This window comes from Choristoneura fumiferana, chromosome 12 (assembly GCF_025370935.1).
Source record: "Choristoneura fumiferana chromosome 12, NRCan_CFum_1, whole genome shotgun sequence".
Classification (NCBI taxonomy): domain Eukaryota; kingdom Metazoa; phylum Arthropoda; class Insecta; order Lepidoptera; family Tortricidae; genus Choristoneura; species Choristoneura fumiferana.
Genome location: NC_133483.1, coordinates 2326456 through 2344397, shown reverse-complemented (window position 1 = coordinate 2344397; position 17942 = coordinate 2326456). Strand labels below are relative to the sequence as shown.

Genomic DNA, 17942 nt, shown 5'->3' with positions numbered 1-17942 from the left:
CAGCTCTTTCCGTATTTATAATTTTCCAACAACAACAGTGATGACATCACTGATGCATCATTGAAATGTTGATTCTTTGTCGTAGTGGAAATAAAATCCTAGCAAGGGGAAAAACGTAAATCTAAGCCGGCCGGTGAGTTGGGGCGCGCGTAATCAAGGGTTCCGCGAAATAAAATTTAAATGTTTACTACAACAATCGCTAGGTAAATACTATAGCGCTAATGCAAAACACTTAGGGCTTGTGTGACAGATGTCTATGATGACGTCTTTATTTGTTTTTTCCGAATAAACAGAGACGGTGAAATTAGCCCTCAGTGTAATATGTATAAAATAGTGGCAGTATTTTTGAAAGACATAAGTCTAATGATATTTTATAGAGTAGGTATGACCCAAAAGGATAGAAAATAAACGAGGATATGCTTCGTAGGTACCTACCTACCATTCACTTTTTGATTGGCAATAGGTAGTTCGTAAATCAAATTCTAGTTAGTTTCATCTATTTTCTACTGTTTAATGTGGTATTCCTTTAGGTAACACATTATCGTAATTTTTTTCCATTGTTTATTTATGTAAGTAGACGCAATTTAACGAAAGAAATTAATTTACATAGCTATAATATTCACCGCTTAAAATTTCCATGACATACGGATAGACAGACAGACGGACAGATTTTTTTGCTATTTTAACTACGGAACCATAAAACTTTATAAGGAAATTGGTACAAGGAAAATATTTAAACACTTGGAAATGATATGAGTGACCTACATAGCATAGTAGAATAGTTGCTCAATATGGAAAAACAATAATGCAGTAAGCTATGGTTACTCAGCGGGCAAAGTTGATATCATCCCTGAGTGCAATTTGTACCATCAGTCAAATATGTGGTCTACCACCTTAAAGTTGAAAATCGTTTGCATGTCATAAAACAATAATGCCAATAGACGTGTCTGTCAACTTGAAAGTTCGACTTTAGCGACATATTCATTTGATAGGAATTTGTTTAAAAACTGATAGACCACTTATTTGGCTGATGGTACGTAAGGTCTAGCCGGCAAAACCTCGGCCGGCGTCTTAGCCATGGCTAGGCTAAGGCTATGGCATTTATAAGCTCATGAATTAGAATTAGAATAATATTAGAAAAATGAATTTAAATTTTGACTTTAATTTTGATTGTAATTTTGATGTATTTTATTTTGATTTTAATTAGTAATTTTGATGATAATTTTATTTCTTTGTGCTACTAACCCTTTTAAAAAAGATTACATGTTACTAACAATCTATGGATCCTGGTCTGCAATAAAAGTTCATTATTATTCTCTTTATTTATTTTTTTATTCTTAGGATTAGGTTTTAGGTTTTAATTAGGCAAGACCATAAATTTGTACATTCCCAGAGCTTCAAATATAATCATCATCATCATCATCCCAGCCTATATACGTCCCACTGCTGGGCAGGGCACAGGCCTCCTCTCAGAACAAGAGGGCTTGGGCCCTAGTTCCCACGCGGGCCCAGTGCGGATTGGGAACTTCGCACGCAACATTGAATCGCTTCGCAGGTTTGTGCAGGTTTCCTCACGATGTAAATATAAACAAAAAAAATATCCTCGCGGCAATTCGGTCAGATCATTCGCTATATTAAAATGTGTTCGATATCAAATGGGTTTTTCACATTTTCCGTCTTTGCTAATTGTATGCACAATATACCTACCTAATACCACCCAGGAAGACGCGTGATTTTGTCAAAATTAGACATTAATGACATTGTTATAAGAAAATACAAACTGAGACATGGATGCACAGAAAAACCAGAAAAAGAGACCAGCACTGGGAATCGAACCCAGGTCCTCAGCATTTCGTGCTACGTGCTATAACCCCTACACCACTCCTGGACAGGAATCTAGACACGAATTTTTCCTATGCATACATGTCTCAGGTTGCTTATTTCTACTTAGATTTTTCTAGTGTTTGTGTTAGACTAACAACTGGTAGCATGGTGTACGGTTGTGTCACTCTGAAGATGAGCTCTGGTTGAGTTCGAAACGCGTCAGTGTAGTGTGGTGGTGGTGATAGATGGGTTTGTGTGATTTGTGTGTGTTCTTACAGTATGGAGGTGGAGGAACTGCATGAACACGCATATTTTGCATAAGTTTAGCTATCGTAAGGTCGCGGGTGAGCAAGGAAATTCTTTTAGTTCATTGTTATGGACCTCCGCAAAGTAACGCCTGATTCAATAAATTATTATTTTTTGGAGCAACTCTACGTACTTTAGATTACTAAATAAATGATGAATTGATGAATGATGGAATTAGCTTCAAAGAAAAAAACGCCAGCAAAAATAAAAAATGCCCGGAAAAAAAAACACCGACAAAAAAGCATATACCACGCGCCACATAAATCGGCCTCAAAGTTCATTACACTCAGTTTTGACGCATTTTTGAGATACATTTTTTATGCGACGTCTTTACGTTACTCCCGGATTGTGTTCGAATCGCTTAACGGTATAGTGCCTATTCAATTATTGGAATTATACCTTTATAGTTTTTGTGGTACTAGTTGTGGCAATTAACTTTTAGGCAAAGTTAGGCGGCGGAAGGTATAGTCCCCGCGGGATAAGGATAAACGAATTCTTCGCAGATGAAGTCGCGGGCAACAGCTAGGTAGTGCATAATTATTTTTGACTTTTTAGTTGTCTTGTCTGTTTAGTTGTCGCATTCAAATCGGTCCACCCGTTTAAGAGCTACGGTGCCACAGACAGACACACAAACACACATAGCGGTGAAACTTATAACACGCCTCTTTTTGCGTCGGGGTTAAAAATGAACCTGCACGATTTGACCCAATAACAACAAGAAACAGGGTTATCGATTCTAGAGCTTATTTACATCTGTATGTATATAGGCTATATCTGTATATAGCCTTGTGAAAGATGGACGGACAGAGAGCCAAGACTAAGTGATAGGCTCATCGGCCGGCACCCTTTTAACATTTTAAAAGATGTCAATTAGACAAACCCCAAAAAGTTTCTCATGACCTCAAAACTGGTCAAACTTGTTTGGACAAAGGACCAGGAAGAGTCTAAGGACACCATTGTCCTGTCGCGAAAGGGTCCGCAAACAGGTTTGACCGCTTCCTCGTGAGAAAGGACAGTAAAGAATGACCCCTTAGTTTGCATATCTTCAACGAGGGGACACAATGGTGCAGAGTTTAGTGCATTTCTTAGTGTACTCGTAAGTAATGTGGAGTTTGAGTAATGATATTTTGACTTTGAATCTATGTTGCGTTTATAGTTGTTAGTTATGTGGATGATTTGGTTGCATGGTCTAGGAAGTAATTGTTTTTTTTATATATAATTGTCTATATGCGCCACATTAAAGCAGTCATCAGAGCTCTTTTAGTTAAGTCGCAGAAACAGTCACCGTAGCGGGAATCGGCATTGATGATGTCACCATCTACATCCCGACACCAATCACAATTCCTTAGTCACAAACATATACTTACGAGTACGTACACGTTACCTCTAACTTACAAAATACATTTATCAAAGATCAAAACCTCAAGCTGTTCACTCTAAATGTCCGTATGTACCCCGGAACAGGACACTATCATTGTATTCGCATCAAATCCCCCCCTGCACTTGTTGTACAACGTTTGGGGCCCATTGGACAATGGTTCCCACGTCGAAACTGGTCAAACAGGTTACCATTAAAGGGCTAAGGGTGACCCTTGCGGCTATTGCAATTTGAACGTGAGGACAGCGCCGCGGATGGGATTTGGTTTGGTGGGAATTACCAACGGACTTGTACTGGCGAATCCTTTATTATTACAACTTAAATTGCATTTGTTGTACTTAGAAATTGTCCCTTTGTGACTATTTTATTTTTGCTTGCAAACGGTACGAATTTTAAGTGATTATCGACACAGATAAACACAAATTTAGAAATACAAACATTCTATTCATTTTGACTCCTGGTACAACGGTACAACTTCAGACATGTGTTAATAATACATTGTCATTTTTTTAAATTGAATATCTTTAACAATTACCTACCTATAGCTTTAACCATTTAAACACAGACGATTATAGATCCCACAATCTATAATTTTCTGGCCACAACTTAATCATTAAATCTAAACACATTCGACTGGCGATTTATCTGTTGCTATTAAGAATTTACTGGAAACTTGGCATTTTCGGACCATGCGAGGACGCGGGTATATTTCGTATTCAGCAACTGACTAGAATAGATCTTCTTCTGCAAGTGCTTCTCCAACTAGCGAAGGTTGGAGATCAGCTGCTGGAACTTGTGTCATGTTGCTCGGGGACAGAAAGAAATTACAGAAGTCATTTTACGATGACCCCGATGACACTTGTGATGATAGCTTTTATGGAGTTATTTAAAATGTCAAGATTTTTCGACGTAGCTTTATCATAGGTATACTTAGGTATAATTACTGTACCTTATCATAAATCATAGTAACCTATACAATGATTCTACCATAATTGGCACTAACTTCTGCGGAGAAATCAAAAACACTACGTTATTTCTTATTAATTTTATTAGCTCAACAAAATTTTGTTTATTTTTAAACCTATTTGTCTACAAATTTGATACCTCAATTCACTTGGTCAAAATTGTTATGCAAAAAAATGTACGCATTCACGCTTAATCTCAATAACTCGACGAAAATATGAATCACAATACAGCATCTTTCTTGTAACCTTTTTTTTCTCGTCGCGTGCCATCTTTACATCCCTACGGACCCGAGAACCCCACAGTCTGAGGTCCATTGGGTTCCATCCATTGTAGTCTCCCCTAAATCTGAGATCATACCTGTTTAAGTATTTGTATAAAATTTGCATTTAAATTTAGAATCGTTAATTGTATAATCAGTTTCTTTACCATTGTTTTATAATTTTTGTAAACGTTGTTTTGTTTTATTTTTTAATCGACCTCATTTACTATTCATCGTTTTTTTACAAGCTGTTATTAACTTGAGTCAGTTAGTAACTATGTATGATGTGTTGGCCAAATCATGGAAATCGTATTTAACACATTTTTGGTGACTTGCCATTTGCTATACTTAAAATATAGATCAGACAACAATACAAAGTACCTACAGACAGGACAGCGAACAAAAAACTTATTAAAATGCTTTTTTTTACAAAACTTACATTCGTTTTGTGATCGATCTAATTCAATTGTTTATGTAGATAGAAATATCCACGTTGAAGTTAATTTTAAATAAAATAAAAAATATTTTCATCGAACGATAGTTTCATATATACCGTGGAGCAAAAATAAAGTTCTTTGAAAAGTAACCTATTATTTTTGCTCGGCAGTATATTTTACAATTTCTATTGTTGCCGCTGCGTTCCGCTCCTTTGTAGACCGTGATGGCATCCGATTGGTGAAAGTACAGCGAAAAGTGAACCATTTATACACTCATTGGTTTTTATTAGGTACCTACTTTTAGACCAACAGTCAGTCATTAATATTTATTATTTCCTCACGAAGTTTGAACACGATATTGCTTTCAAAACCTGTGGGTAAAAATTAAAAAATATCACAATCCACTATGATTAGATGATCACCACATATACCTAGGTATATATGCCATCCACGAAGACGCGTGATTTTGTCAAAATTAGACATTAATGTCATTGTAATAAGAACCACGGCACACGTCATCGTGAATGACTCTACCTATAGATGGCTATATTTCGTTCTATTACAGCATTAGAAAGAAGAGAAGTGAGTAAACTTAAGCTATCTTTTTATTGGTAAATTCTTGCACAAAACAGTCATTTACATCGTAATGATTATACACAATATCGGTTAGGTTTTGATTTTTACTAATACAGAAAAAACGAAGATTTGATGAACAAAAAAAATCTTCTTCTCATCTTTACCAATATTATAAATGTAAGTCTGTATGTTATATCTTTACTGAACCTTTTAGATAAAATTAAGCATTTATATAGTTTGGGCGATGTTTTAATTACATACTCGTATAGCTCTCGTGGCGCGGCGATAAACGATTTCTTTGTAGACGAAGAGTCGCAATAAATCGTGATTTATATGTTGGGGTCAGATCAGAAGATGCTGCCCATACATACCGAAGATAATAAGGAAATAAATGATATCCATCAGCAATACCAACTAGCGTACCCAAACCATAAAATTTTGTGGGAATCGGTTTACACTTACGCAACCATCCTTTCACTTCTTATGTATTTGCTACATAAGGCGCACTATTGTCCAGTCCTTTATCTAGATTTACATGAGCTCTTTGTAATTAAATATACTGTACGAGTGTCCCTGATCATGGAGCTTTAAATCCAGGGTCGATTCTACTCAGAACTAAGCTACAATCGTCCCGCAACTTTTTAGGGTTCCGGAGCCAAAATGGCAAAAACGGAACCCTTATAGTTTCGCCATGTCTGTCTGTCTGTCCGTCCGTCCGTCCACGGCTTTGCTCAGGGACTATCAATGCTAGAAAGCTGTAATTTTGACGGATATATAATATATGTAAACTATGCCGACAAAATGGTACAATAAAAATGTAATTCGTTTCGTAATGGCGACGGAACCCTATTTTGGGCGCGTCCGACACGCTCTTGGCCGGTTTTTCATTGCATTTTTGTTAATTCAGGTTAAATGTGATTTTCAATGTATGCAGTAGGTACTTACAATACTAAATTAACAGCAGATAGATGTTTATCTTAGAGATGTAAAACAGCGTTTCCACCAATAATGCGCGAGGATATGTTGTGAGGAATTTATTTTTGATTAACCAATAGAAACGCTCTATTTACACATCCTCGCACAGCACACATCTCTGGTGGAAACAGCTGAGCGGAGCGACGCGAGGTAAATGAAGCGTTTCTATTGGTCAATGAAAAACATTTTCCTCGCAACACATCCTCGCAAATCTCTGGTGGAAACAAATGTCAAAAAATATTTAAAGGCCCCTGTACAACCAAAGAGACAGCGATAACACCGCCATGTCCGATATACTCTGATTTAATGATTAAACTTTGAGGTGTAATAAACTATCTATATTTAAGTTTTTTGAAAATGTTATAAAACAAAAGTAACTTATGAATTGAACCTTGACTTTAAAAGCCCCATGGTCAGAGTCACCCTTTTTATCGTTATCTAAGACTTTTTATGGACAGTAACGGTTGCTGATTTGACTGAAGATATCTTGCCCGCATGGGTGAGACATTGTAAAAATTACAAATAGATATGAAGATTTGTCGCTCTTTGTTCTAAAACCAGTTAGGGCAAGGGCCAGAGAATAAATAAAACGTGGGAAAGGGAACTTGACCTGTGGGTATAAAAAGAACATTATTTTAAATCTAAGCTGAAGAATAATTAATGTTAAGCGTAACATAGATGTTAATGACCTTAGTAACTTGAGAAAATTTTAAAAACGCTCAACTCAAAAATGGTTCGATGAATTTCTAACCCTAATGGCACCTATTTAATCGATTCTGAATCACAGTGTATTTTTTGGAATTTATGTGTGAAATTATATTTGAAATTTAACATGACCTTTGTGATGAAGAAAAGCATCGTGAGTAAGCTTGCACACACCTGCAAAGCAATTTAATGGTGTGTGTGAAGGAATGCTAGTGTAAAATCACGACCCAAGCTTACTCATAATGAAAAGATGCCTGTGCTGTGTTTAAAATCGGATTTAATGATGATGTGACTAAAAATCACTTAAAGAAAGAAAGAAAGAAAGCAAACATTTATTCGTGACAACATGAGATACCCACCCCTACGTTACCCTTAGTATTAATACCCAGAGAAATCCAATGTCTTATACGTCTAAGTCTCTCGATAGTTTTCTATTTAAAACTAAACTGCGCCCTGAAATGTTGCCAATCCGGTCTCTGCAATATTGCAATTTATTAACAAGAAACGCCGTAAGCTGTTATAACAGTCGGGAACCTAGGAAGTTCAAGTTATCAGCTGTCTTTCGGAACATAAATTCTCCATTAGCTCAACCAAGTAATCTTTATCCATAGAGGCACTGACCAATAGACTGAAAATTTCATCATCATCATCTGAACACGTCCACTGTTGAAAAAAGGCCTCTCCAAGGAACAACTTCCTACTTGGATCCACGTCTAACCTATTCACTGGTTCCCAGCAACTCACGCGATGTCGTTCCACCTAGTGGGAGGCCTGCCAACGCTTCGTTTTCCAGTTCGTTGTCGCAACTCGAGTTCCTTTTATATACTTCTTCTTCTTTTAGCTACGTCAGTGACTGATCTTTCAAAAATTTCATACATATGATTTAGAAGAAAATTGACCTACTGCGGTGATCACTGCACTCATATTAGTTGGGTCAATTGGTTGGTGTTAAATCTACAAAACGCGCCGTGGTAGTATGAAGCCCTACAGGCTGGCAGTATTCCCTAGTTGAATAGCGAAGGAAATTAATTGGGAGAGTTAGCTGCCAGCCCTTTGGTCTCCAGTAGTGTCGACCTGGCGCTTTTATTTGTACTTCTGGGAATGGTCTCTAACCGACAGAAAAATAATTGTTTGCTGAACCTTGGTATTTTATTATTAATTATTATATGAGGGTTTCAATTGAAGACGATTATATCGTAATTATTAATCGGCTTCGGTTGTAACTGAAATATAATTACTATTACACACATGCAAATGTGATTTTTTTGTTTGTTTGTTAACTTATGATAGGATTGTATTTTTAGCCAAATTTTGATATAATTTAGCACTCATAGCGTGTAAGTCATAAAACGTGTGTTCATTCTTACAGAATTTACAGAAGAGGCAAGAAAGCAAAGTCATCAATTGTGTCAAGATACCACGAAAGCACTATTCCTCGCGTTTATAGCTCTATGTGTTGCCAACTTACTAGTTTATTAAGAAAACTCACTTCCTCTTAATAAGGATACATTTCGTGCTAATGGCTGTAATTTCTCCATCTCATTCTAGACGACGAAAAATTTGTCACGAAAATGATAATGACAGCCAAAGTTAATCTATCTTGTAATCGAAACCAAATTTTAATTTCTGTATCATTTTCCGCTGAAACCGAAACTTATTTCGGAGGCAATATGGCATTTGACCATATATTTTTTACTTAAGTATTTTATAAATCAAAGCTTTATATTATTATTTTGAACATGATTATTTTATTATTATTCTACGTAAAGTTAGGCACTATATTAGGTATCGATATGTTTAATGGCATATCATATTGCATCCTCATAGGTATTGCAAATTATGTATATGTATAATGTATCTTATACGTATAATATACTTCTCTGCAGTATAGTGTCTATATATCTTTATCGCAAATTCATCGTCCGCTATCTGGAATAAAGTACAGTTCTGGATGTTGAATCATTTAAAATAAAAACAATTAATTTTAACAGTAATTTTATTATGAAAATAAATACCTAACAAACCTAATCTTACTTAAGAACCTAGTTATAATTATTGATAGATAATAGGTTGTAACACATATGCTTGTCCTGTGGCTCTATCTACCACGTGCCCAGTCGTGGGCTCCAAAAACAGTCTTGGGGCTGACGCAGCGGCACTTATTTCTGGTCGATGGTGTTGTCTCACTCCCGCGCCCTGTTCATAGGGAACAAATTGGTTTTCGGTCTGTCTTTGTGCATAATATTGTTGTGGTTGTTGATGTTGCTGTTGCTGTGGTTGATTCTGTTGTGGTTCTTGATTATTTGGCTCTTCTTTCTGTTGATTGTCCTGATTTTGCTGTTGTTCGGAAACACTGTCATTTTCTTGAAGTTGTTGCTGCCTTCTTTGTTGACGCCTACGCTTAGGCGGCTGTTGCTCTGTATCAGTATTGTCATCAGCTACGTTTTCAACTTGCTGGGTAGAAGCTGCTTGTAAACGTTCTTTTATTTTTAGATTGCCTTTTTGAGGTTTAGCTTGTGGTTGAGGTTTAACTTGTGGTTCTTCTTCGTACATTTCTTCTTCTCTTATATGCTTCCTTTCAGTTTTAATCCTCGGGTAAGCTCTTTTAGCTCTACCATTTTCATCATACTTAGCTGCCTTTTCTGGATCGTATTCTTCTGTTCCGTAAGAAGGTGCTTGTTCACTAGGCTCGTCGTAAGAATCATGGTTGTCATGACTGTCATGGCCGTCATTTCCGTCATAAGCATGGTCTAAGTCATGTTTGTAGGAGCCGTCATCAGAACTGCCATCGTACTCGTCATTTCCGTGGTCTCCGGTATGACCTGCGTGGTTCAAGTCCCAGTAATGCTCTCCATATCCACCTTTCTTGTCACCCCATCGTACCTGTATTTCAGAAGTAAATCGTTAAATTGGTATTAATTTATCGCTATTGTGTCAAATAACTACATAGTTTTTGTTATATTAGAATTAGTTAATGAAAATGAAAAATTAAGACAGCCACATACAACGAATTTGTGTTAGAAGACAACATCAAGTTATTTGAAACATGATTAAAAAGGACAATTTAAAAGAATTATTTAAACAATTTCATAATTAATAGGTGTACAACAATATTCTTTAAAGAGGCAAGTATAACATGCGGGAAAGAGTGAAAAAAGGTGCCAGTAGATGATCAACATGTGTTGCGAATAAAGTTGTATGCCTATACTTGATTAAATTAAACATGGTAGTTAAAGTTATTATCGGCAAAGCATACTTTAGCAGAGAACAGTCCATCAGAAGGTCGGGCCCGCTCATGTCGCTCAGTGAAGTGGCGTTCGCTGCCCTGTCGGTGCCCCTGATCATAGTCTTCATGCGTCGGCAGGTGCCTATACCTTCAGCCAAGCAAGCGAAGCGAGAGAGAACACAAGAGAGGTTAGAGACAGAAGTAAAAGATACGAAGGGAACGAAGAGATAGAGGTTACAGACAGAAGTGAGATAGAGGAACGAGTTAAGCCATCGTTTTAGCCTGTATAAGTTATTGCTGGGAAGGATGCTGAAGCAAGGTTGTGATAACCTAGGACCTATAGTCAAATATTTGAATTTATTAGTGATTTGATGATATCATCATGTCGCCTGAAGTTATTTTTGGCCTACGTCAAAAAGAGTCTAGAATTTTAAATGTATGAATTATGCTTAATTAATCGACGTTTTTAAGCACTATAACTAAGCTCACAAATAGGTCAAAAACATCTTAATGCTCTTCACGGTTCATTATTTTCTCATTTAGCCATGTGTAGATATTTGCACGATCTACTAGCGACTGTTCTGTAAATTTTACGTTCTCCTTTACATTATTTGTCTTCTTAATTTATAAGCACGATGTTTTAACTCGTTCCCCTTCTCTATCGTTATGAGAATGAAAGTCCAGGTTACTTTGCCCATGTCTCTGTGGTTCTTAAAGTCTTTCTTCTCGTAGCGCTGCTCCCACGTGTTGGGGTCTTCGCAAACGTGACCGAACTCTATCTTGTACGGACTCAGTTGTACTGAGAAAAAGTCCCTATAAGCAAAATTTTGTTCAAGGTGCTGCCAGCCTGGTAGAAATTTTGAAGATCTTATTATCTATGAAATCCGCATCTTCAATCCAGTGAAAGAATAAAAAATTAGGCTACATCCCTATTATTCTAGATCTATGTCTATCAAATTTTTAACGTTTAGCTTTCAGTAGTTTAGGCTGTTTTTGGTCTGCAAGTCAAGTGAAAAAGTTTTGTATTTAAACTCCAAATTTGTTACATTATCATGTACAAGATGATCTTACTATATTTGTTACCTTTTATTGAAATAAATAATATACTTATATTTCATATGATTGAAATAAAATAAACTTAGACTCCACAGCAAATTTTTACTTTTTTACGGGCATTACTTTCACTTAAAAGACCTACATTTAAATCGGTTCAAATTTTTAATAGCTTTCAGTAGTTTAGGCTGTTTTTGTCTGTCAGTCAGAAAAGTTGAAAACAACCCTACATTATCATTTACAATTCATTAAAACGACTAAACTACTTTTAATGTTGTTAGTTAACTTCTTTAAAATAAAAAGTTTATTATTTTTTAAATGGTCATTCTGTAGAACTCTATAGGTTAGGTTAGGTTTGTTTTATAACAATTTTGAAGGGCACATATTTGAATATCGAAATTTAAAATATCTAAAGTTAAAACGTCGACGGTCAAAATATCGAAAATCAAAATATCGAATGATCTAAATATCTACTATCATTATATCGGCGTCTGGAATTCCTAAAACCGAAATATCGAACGGTATTTCAAAATATCTACATCCGAATGATCGATATTATGTTAATATCGAAACACAAAATATTAACTGTCAAAAAACCAAATATTAAAATATCGAAAATTGTAATAACGAAGTATCTTAATATCAAGAAAAATGCATAGAACTCGATTCTGGCTCGATTCTTGTTGTAGTCACGGTTGAACCTAACCGCTCCTCCTCGCTGCGCTCGTCGTCGCACCTAATTTTTAGATTAGATTACTTAGTACCTAAAATTTAAAACGGAAGTTTTATTAATTCAACCGAAAAGTTTAGGTGCGACGACGAGCGCAGCGAGGAGGAGCGTGTTAGGTTCAACTGTGGCCAAAACAACGTGCCACGGTTAAATTTCTTATAAGTAGTCGACTATTGTACCCTTCGGTATTATAGACATTCGATATTTAGAATTTCGGCCTTAGAATCGTTCGAAATTTCAATTTTCGATGTTTTATCCGTCGATATTAGGATTTTCGAAATTTTTGCATTCGATAATTGTACCTTTCGATAATTTATACTTTCGACCTTATGATCGTTCGACATTCTGATTTTCGATATTTTGACCGTCGACGTTTTAACTTCAGATATTTTAAATTTCGATATTCAAATACGTGCCCTGGAACTCATGGTTTAGAAAAAAAGTCGTTCATATGCTCGAACAGAAAATCAAAATTAATTGCAATCCGGTTCTGGTAGCTAACTACTAGCTAGCGGTGGCAATTTTGAGAGTTATTTTTGCAATTACAAGTATGTTTCTGAAACTAAGTGAAAGACTCTCGAATAGAAATAAATACGTGATTCACTATTTTTTAAAATTTCACCACTGAGGGGGTAAAAAGGGGGATGGAAATTTGTATAAGAAAAACGTTATTTTTTTATGTTAGGATTATGAAACAGCGAATAAATTCGTGAAGAGAAATAAAAGAACAGATGTTTTCTTTGTTAAGATTAGATATAGTTTTTCTAGGGAAGACCTGACTCACTAACTCATTAACGCTCAGCCTAAACCTTTGGACTTAAAAGCAGATTTTTAGGTTCCGTAGTCGAAACGGCAATAAGGAACCTTTATAGTTTTGTTCTGACCGTCCATATATATATGTCGATGAAATTCGGAGTACATAGGTGTATTGTGATGGCCGCTACTTAGTTTTGGTGTTAAATAATGAAAATCAATATTTCTAAAAACATTAAAAAAATAACAAAGACCAAATTTATTAGCTACTTTTAACAAAATTAGTTTTCATATAATCGAATATATCGTTTTTGAGTTATTACTAAAAATAAGGAATATCTAAACTTTGTTTGTTGGGGATAATGTCTGAAACTACAAAAAAAAATCACCAATAGAAAGCTACACTATCCTTAATTAGCAAAGGCTACTTATGTATTTAAAAAAAATATAAAAAATCGCGGGATAAAATAAGTGAATTCAAGTTCGAGGCAGATTTTAAAAATTCTTTCAACAATTGAAAGCTACAATGCTTAGATTGACAATTAAGGGTTTTAAAATAGAATTTCTCGAGATAAACGTAGCCTACGTCAATCAAAAATAGTGTAGCTTTCTATTAGTGAAAGATTTTTTAAGTGGTCTTAATGTAGAAGTCACTTATATTTCTATCTCCCGGGAATTTTACATTTTCCCGAGGAAAAAGTAGGTAGTCAATGTCAGTCAAAAACTGTAGCTTTCTATTAGTGAAAGTGTTTTTTTTAATCGATTTAAAGAATCATATCAATCCCGCGGGAACTTTGCGATTTCCTGGGGTAAAATAAGCCTGTTTCAATTTAATCAGGGACAGGGTAGCTTTCTATTGAATTCACTTATTTTTATCCCGCGGGAATTATCCTATATCGTGTACGAAGTCGCGGGCAAAAGAAACACATAGGTACTTTAACGTTTTCTGAAATTCTACCCCTGAATATGTGAAACAAGAGTTTAAAGTTTGTATGAATTATGATTATTATTATGATTATTTAGGTCGATTTTTGAATTCCAATAATTTGCACAGTCTGTCTAAAACAACGACTGTTTGTGTCTTCCACATAATGCTCCGAAAAATCAATCAAAACAGGAAAAAAAGGATTGTAGAAAGTATATCTATGTTACTCCGAATTTAACGCGAGCGAAGCCGCGGGCAAAAGCTAGTATAGGTATAAACAGTCAAAGAGAGTAGAATACTTACTGAAAGAATTTAGCTTGTGCTTCGATGGTTGTAGGGTTCTTCGGCGGAGTACGGCCAGTTACGCTGCCCACAGGACTCCAAAAGGGTCCCGCGAACCAAGCCAAAAGGCACCAAAGCCATTTCTGGAAACATGTTTGTTATTATTGAGTACTAATTAGCTGTTTTATTGTTGATTGTCTCTGGTTTCCACGATACAGCAGGGCTACTACGAAACTCGAAACTCGAAGTTCGTGTCGTGCGGTCCCTCTCGCTCTCGTATTAAATAGTATAAGTGTCAGACGGACCGCATGACACCAACTTCGAGTTTCGTAGTGCTGATTCAAAGTCTAGTGCGGAGGTCGCCGATTAAACATAAAATTGTAACTTTTTTTTTAATTCCATGGGAATGTTCTTTTAGTTGTTTTGAAATTGAACACTTTCCAATTAAAAAATGAGCTAGCTTAGTTCGCAGTTCATTGGAATATATTTTTAACTCGTATAAGGACTAATTTAAAGAAGGTATATTGCTAAAGTTTTAGTTTTAAACACTTTTACTTAGACTCAATAGTCACTGTAACCTACATTTGAGAGTTCAGGAGACAATGTTAAAACTAATGAATTCATTTATGCAAATGTACAGTTCACAGATGACGTCCTTGACCGAATGATTTCACAAAATTAATCATGAAGGCTTGACACCGAACTTGGTGGTTGAATTAGTGTAGCTCAATCAAAATTGTTTTTACAAATTGTTACATGAATATTCTTTACAAATTCTTAGCACTTAATTAGTGTTTGTTTATGAAAGTATTTTAATTGGTTTTGGCAGCAGGAAAGCAGGTTGTGGTGGTTGATATGGACCTCTGCAAATAACGCCTGAATTTAGAAGTAATAAATTTCAACATCTATTATTTTTTACACAACACAGACATGTGCTTTCTAGATTTCTCTTTTAAAAGTTGTTTTTTTAGATCGTAATTTGATGATATTTTATTTGAAACCACACAAATAAAATGCGAGCAGCACACATTTCAATTTAATAAATGACACTAATTGAAGATTTAATCACTAATTACGACTTGCACTAAATCCTTAACACTTTACTCCAAATCACTGTCACTTTGTGCGTCCTCAATTTTTTAATTGTTTTTTTATCTGTCAAATGTAACGGCTATTTAAGCTTTAAAATGGCCAGTACCGTGGTGGCCGGACGTTGTGACATCTTGCAGTGTTGACAATGGGTGTTGGTGAGTGGTCGCTGTAAGCTCTTTTATAGAATTCACAAGAAACGCTGCCGCGAACTATTTTGGGCCGTAGAAAGGGAATTTGTTTTGATGATGAGTGCATGAAGTGTTTTGGCCGGGTCAATGGTCTTAGCCTGTTTGGATTTTACAACGGAAGGACAAGTCACGACAGTTTTGATCACACTACACTCCGAGTCAATTCTCTCTTTTTTAGGGTTCCGGAGCCAAAATGGCAAAAACGGAACCCTTATAGTTTCGCCATGTCTGTCTGTCTGTCCGTCCGCGGCTTTGCTCAGGGACTATCAATGCTAGAAAGCTGTAATTTTGCACGGATATATAAGTAAACTATGCCGACAAAATGGTACAATACCTAATAAATGTCTCTAATAAACAAAAATATCCGTGGGAATTCCCAGAACTGACATCATGACCTTAAATCGCAATTAGAAAGGGATAGAAAGATTTCTCCCTTCTTATGTGTTTTCAACATGGTTCCATTCCATTTCCACGCTCATCGCAAAAAAAAAATGTCTAACATTCATTAACAAATCATTTGCGTAGTACTTTAGCTTTAGGCTTTGATTTCTAGGCAAGTTAGGTACTTTCTAAATCTAGGTTTCGCATTCGACAATGACAATTAGGTAAGAACTAATTACGATTCTATGGTTCGCGGAAAATTTCGTAATTCCGTGTGCAAAAACAGACTGCGCATTTTGTTGTTTTTGACTATTTCAATACTCGTATTGATTATCCATTTTCTATTTTATTAAAGATTATTCTTATAGAATTTTTCTTGTATTCCAGTGCCCTTAGTGTAAGTTTTCGGTTACAAAATACGTCTCGATCGCGTTCGCGTTAAAATCTTAATTTGTATGGAAACACGAACATCGCAGACGTTCCGCTAGAGACGCTGTTCGTGTTTACATATAAATTGAGATTTTAACGCAAACGCGATCGACACGTATTTTGTAACCGAAAACTTACACTAAGGGTACAGGATCTAAGTATACTTATGGATTGAAGTAAATGCAGCCCATAAATGATGAAAACCGGGTAGCTTCATCCCAGCCTTTACCGTCCCACTGCTGGGCACAGGCCTCCTCTCAGAATGAGAGGGCTTGGGCCGTAGTCCCCACGCGGGCCCAGTGCGCATTGGGAACTTCACACACACCATTGAGTTGCTTCGCAGGTTTTGCAGGTTTCCTCACTCGTGGTAAATTTCAAATGTGATTTCGCACATGAATTTCGAAAAACTCAGAGGTGCGAGCAGGAGTTTGAACCCACGATCCTCTGGTTGAGAGGCCATAGGTAAAACCACTAGGCCACAACGGCTTCTTCAGGTAGCTTATTGGTGGAGCACTTGACTACGTACAAGGCTTAAGATCCCAATGGTTTTTTAACTAACGCAGTATTTCTCAACCTCACAATAAGCAACCCTTCTTCAGGCGATCGGGTAAAAATAGTCAAATACCGTATGCGCGTGCGCGCGAATGTCACATGCGCAGAAACTAACGGCCAGCTTTACACCTGCATGTAAAGCCTCGGACTGTTCGAGCAAAGCGACACCATGCAACTTACGTCTAACGCGCCCTGATTCTTCTATTTTCAGTCGCTACTTGGGCCCAGTTTCTCGAAGCATGTTAGTCTAATAATATTAATGTTTTGTCTCATTTTCTCATACAATTTATGAGACAAAAGACTAATATTATTGACTAATATGCTTTGAGAAACAGAGCCCTGATTCCATCCCCTTAATTATCTATTGCGTGAATTTCATAACCGTTCATAATTAAAAACAGAACGCAATCGTCGCAAATGGAGCGCTTCGGCTTACTGGCGTGAGACTGGAGAGAAAACAAAAGACTAATCGGTGCAGAATCCGTGTAATCGCTGGCTTTACGTAATTTACGTAGTGTCGCGTAATTATTACATCTTGATCTAGTCGGTGACAGGAGGATGTGGATGGCGTGCACTCAACGGAAACAGAAACAACTCAATAACCTAACTAGCCATTTCAAGAGTAATTTGTTAAGTTGCGACATCCATGGACACACAAGAAAAAAGAAAAGATTACTTTTGGGATCGTATGGCTTTTTGCCAAACGTATTTTACGCAATTGATTAATTTCTTAAGAGAATTCTCTACGTTCCATTCTCCATACAAACGTAGTCCCGGTCTCATTTGAAAACTAGGCAACAGAAATATATGAAATTTTGTAAGTATGGACTAGACGTAATTATCTATGCCTGTGGTTTTTCAGATCTTCATATAAATGTGCAATATCAAAATTACAGGAGCTCAAA

General features: G+C 36.3%; 1 protein-coding gene across 2 annotated transcripts; it reads right to left on the bottom strand.

The window, feature by feature from the left end:
* Positions 1 to 9404: 9404 nt before the first annotated feature.
* On the bottom strand, positions 9405 to 15647 carry LOC141433108 (uncharacterized). 2 transcript variants are annotated; one of them, XM_074094950.1, is made up of 4 exons: positions 15594 to 15647; positions 14417 to 14538; positions 11342 to 11465; positions 9405 to 10309 (listed from the first exon to the last, which is right to left on the bottom strand). In XM_074094950.1, exons 1-4 carry the CDS (start codon positions 15615 to 15617, stop codon positions 9479 to 9481), a joined length of 1101 nt encoding a protein of 366 aa, XP_073951051.1. In that variant the 5' UTR covers positions 15618 to 15647; the 3' UTR covers positions 9405 to 9478. The 2 variants fall into 2 exon arrangements, with proteins under 2 accessions (XP_073951051.1, XP_073951052.1); XM_074094951.1 differs by lacking the exon at positions 11342 to 11465 and adding an exon at positions 10683 to 10800.
* Between the last annotated feature and the right edge of the window lie 2295 nt (positions 15648 to 17942).